The sequence below is a fragment of the Gavialis gangeticus genome, unplaced genomic scaffold, assembly GCF_001723915.1.
Source record: "Gavialis gangeticus isolate Ggan-Ray unplaced genomic scaffold, GavGan_comp1, whole genome shotgun sequence".
NCBI lineage: Eukaryota > Metazoa > Chordata > Crocodylia > Gavialidae > Gavialis > Gavialis gangeticus.
In genome coordinates, this window is record NW_017729029.1 from 34,048,712 (window position 1) to 34,052,463 (window position 3,752).

The 3,752-nt window shown below is 45.8% G+C and overlaps 1 protein-coding gene across 1 annotated transcript in view; it reads right to left on the reverse strand.

Annotated features, from left to right (window-relative positions):
• SH3BGRL (SH3 domain binding glutamate rich protein like) overlaps nucleotides 1-3,705 on the reverse strand; it is a 50,293-nt gene extending 46,588 nt beyond the window's left edge. Inside the window, exon 1 of the mRNA XM_019521392.1 lies at nucleotides 3,565-3,705. Coding sequence (XP_019376937.1) covers nucleotides 3,565-3,609 — 45 coding nt within the window. The 5' untranslated portion in view covers nucleotides 3,610-3,705. The remainder of the gene's footprint in view (nucleotides 1-3,564) is intronic.
• Nucleotides 3,706-3,752: the final 47 nt, after the last annotated feature.

Here is a 3,752-nt window from a genome sequence, read left to right on the forward strand (position 1 = left end):
ACGACCTTGAGAGGGGTACAGAAGCCACCTCCTTCGGGTACAAGTCTTCCACATTCAACAGGAAATTTGTACTTTACATCTCTTAAATTTGGATTACACTGAGGAAACCATAATGCGTGGCCAGACTCCAAGACTGGAATGATGTTAGTCTGACTCAGTCCTACAGTAATGATAGGGTCTCATCAGATTTGCTTGGGAGAACTCCAGCAATAAATCAGTACTAGCAAAGTCATCTATACTATATAGAACAGCTGTTTCCAACCTGTGGTCAATGGGAGTCCACAGAAGATGACTATGATTAATTAAAAGTACATGAATGCCCACACTTGCCATTCAAAAGGGTCTGCGCCTCCATTCGAAATGTTTTAGCGGTCCACAAATGAAAGAAAAGGTTGAAAACTACTGATATAAAAGGTTTAAATCAACACCTACTGAGCCAATGTTAAAACAGCCACACAAAGGTGGTCCACCAGCAATGCAAGATATCAATAGTTATCAATGCCTACCTCAGTGAGGGCCAACCTTTCTATCAGGCATGCTACAAATTAAGCCCCGTATCTTCTTTGAGTGCCACTCCAATCCCCTTCCTCTGAACCATACAGAGACTTCCAGTGACACTCTGGCACATGTGCTACAGGTTGGCCACCCTTGGCTTAGTCATTGAGACTAGATGAATGAAGTTTATAACAGCACTGTTCATCAGTAAAGGCACCACACCACCCACCAGGCCATGGATAACATATGTACCAACCCACAAAGTGCAAGTCACATGTTTAAAGTGCATTTTATCTTAAACTAACAAGTCAACAGGCAGGCATAAAAAGGCATCTTTAAAACACTTAGATGTGATAACTATATCACAAATCTCACATCATGTTTTATTACACTTACATACATGGCACAGTTACTAAATACACATTCCATAAAGAACAGTGTCCCTGCAGAACCATTTTACACGTGGCCAAGGGGATGGAAATTCAGTTGCTAGTAAATTAGCCAGAATGTTGCTTTAAATGGCTATTGAATTTAGATATTGACTCCAGTAGAATTTGATGTTCAGCAGTTGCCTACAAAAGAGGCTCAACAACTTCCAGATACTCATCATTAATTCTCAGGCAAGAACATGATTTTAGGGATCATTTTGTTTTGCTCATGCTCAAATGACACAGTCTACATATAAAGCAATGCACTGTTGTTTTACTTTGCATATAAAACCATTTCAGTAGTAGCAGCAACCACACCATAGAGTTGGCAACTGAATTATATTGAGTAGATTAAGCTTTGGTTCAGTTTCCTCTTACAGCAGCATCCTCCATTCTCGATATGGATTTTCCATTAACCTTATGGCTGACCTAACCATTTCTAACTCAGCATCCTACTGAGACTTTCTTCAGCCTCAAAGCAAGTTCTGTCTCTCCAAAGCCCATTAAGAGAATTTACTACAGTGGGTTTTGTACCAAGTTTCAGTTGAACATATGATTTTCTCTTAGCTAGGCTGCTATCCATTTACTCTGTGTCAGAGTTAAACGCCTATTGAAATTCTTACTCTAGAAAGTGGCCAAGGGATGAGGTACTCTACTGATTCATGCCAATGGAAACACCTTTCCTACAGTCAGCAGAGAATGTATATACAAGTAATATTAATTGCTGTAAGACTAGACCTTACTGAATTACCAGTGTTACTACAGTATGTAGAAATACACATGCTTGTGTCTGAAATCAGATGCAATTATCGTGTATGATGAACACATTACATTTCACCTATGAAAGTTGACTATGCTAACAGCTATTCAAATGCTAGGCAAAAAAGCAAAGACAGATGCAAAGGCAATTAAAAGGTGCATCTCAAAGTGATAAGCAACCCTAAATTCACAAACACAAGATGCTTTGCAGAAAAGTAATGTTAAGAGTCTAGTTTGAAATTTAAAAAAAAGCCAGTGGTGGGAAGCTGGGACACATTATACAAATAAAGCCACAGTTTTACCAATAAACCGCAACTTCTCCATGACTGTCTACATATAATGTCCTAATTGCGTCCTTCTCTGATAAAGCACATGATACAGCTATTTTGGCAGAGCCTTCCAAATGGGGACCTGGCCTATGAAGGCTGGAAGTCTGTGCAAAATCCTTTAGGCTCACTACCAGCTCAAAATCAATTTTAATAACTGACTACCTAGCCATAAGCCCAAAAAGTGTGTTCACTCAATTGTTTTTAAAAACCAAATTTGTTTATGCAGTCCTGGATGAGAAACAAGACTCATCTCTAAGAATCAACAGCATTTCCATAATGGTACAGCAAGACACAGCAACTACTATCCCAAGCGGTCAGAGAGAATTTCTAAAGTAATCATTAATCATCTGATAGAAAAGGAAGTCATTGAAAAAAAACTATGGACATGATAAATTGCAAGCCTCTACATCAGAAGGGGAATAATGCTTCTTTCTGATGACCAGAAGCAGCAATCAGGACCACCAGCAAGCACAAGCGAGAAGATTTAGAACAGGATCAGATCAGGAGGTTTATCTGCAGATTTTTCTCCAATTGTTAATCAGGCATTCCCTACCCAGGGCGGAGGGAGGGAGGGGAGCCTTGGCTGGAGAAGTAAAAACTTGCAACCGATCCCCCAGTTACAAATAATGGAGCTTCTCATGGGGACAAGCTAGGAATGAGGAAAGAAAGTAGCAAGGGTATTCTGTTTCAGGGCCAAAATAAAACAAAACCTAACTGCCTGATCCCCTCATCTCCACCTCACACTGCATTTACTGTAATACTTAAAAAGGACTTAGACTCCACCAGGACAGCATTAGAGGAATTTCAACAATGCAAAACGGCTGTGGGACAGAGCAAGATGCAGCTATTTGGACTCCTTAGGGAGACAAAGAAAGGGGAAAGTACTGCTGAACTGATACAATGGGACCTCCTCAAAATACAGAGGGGGGAGGGGGGGGAGAAACTACAGACCTTTTTGATTCCCTCCAACATCTCTCCCTTTTGTCCTAAATGAAAGAAGAGCTAGATTTCCCCTCTCCAGGGGGAAGGGATGTTGTGGCGGGAACGAACATCACTTTCAGACCCAAAAAAGACACCAGCTTCATTGGCTACTGTGGTCCACGTACATGAGGCAGGGCTGGCACTACCCTGCCTTTGGGAGCAGAGGTCCAGAGGCACAGGGCAGTCGGGGAAATGGAAGCAGTCATGGGGGTAGAGAGAATGACGCGAAGTAGGGAGGGGAGTCGGCCTTTACCTCGGCTCCGAGACCAGGCTCGCACCTCGGACTCACAGAGGGGGTGGGCGCCTGCTGGACACAGACCCCCTGCAGGTCCCCCTCCTCCTCGGCTTTCCAGCCTGGCAGCTGTGGGAGCTCAGGGAACCAGCCCAGCACCTCGGAGGCATCAGGGGGCTTCCACCCACCCACACGGGGGGAGCGGTGCGGCTCCCGGCTCTAACGGGGCAAGGAAACACAGCCGGAGGACGGAGCCCGCGCCTGAGGCAGAGGGACCGCACCGTTCCCCCCCCCGCCGGGGGGACCCAAGCCCGAGCCCCTGCGGCTGAGGGCGCCTTACCGCTGTGGAGCCGGACGAGGAGGCGATGTAAACCTTGATGACCATGGTGGGGAGCACAGCGCACGTTGCCCGAGCAGCTCTGGCGGCGGCTGAAGGGACGGGGCGGGGCAGGAGGCGGCGCCCCTGGCTCCGGCTCCCGGAAGGGCGCGGCGCCGCGAGGGGCGGGGCCGAGGGGCGGGCGAGGGCTG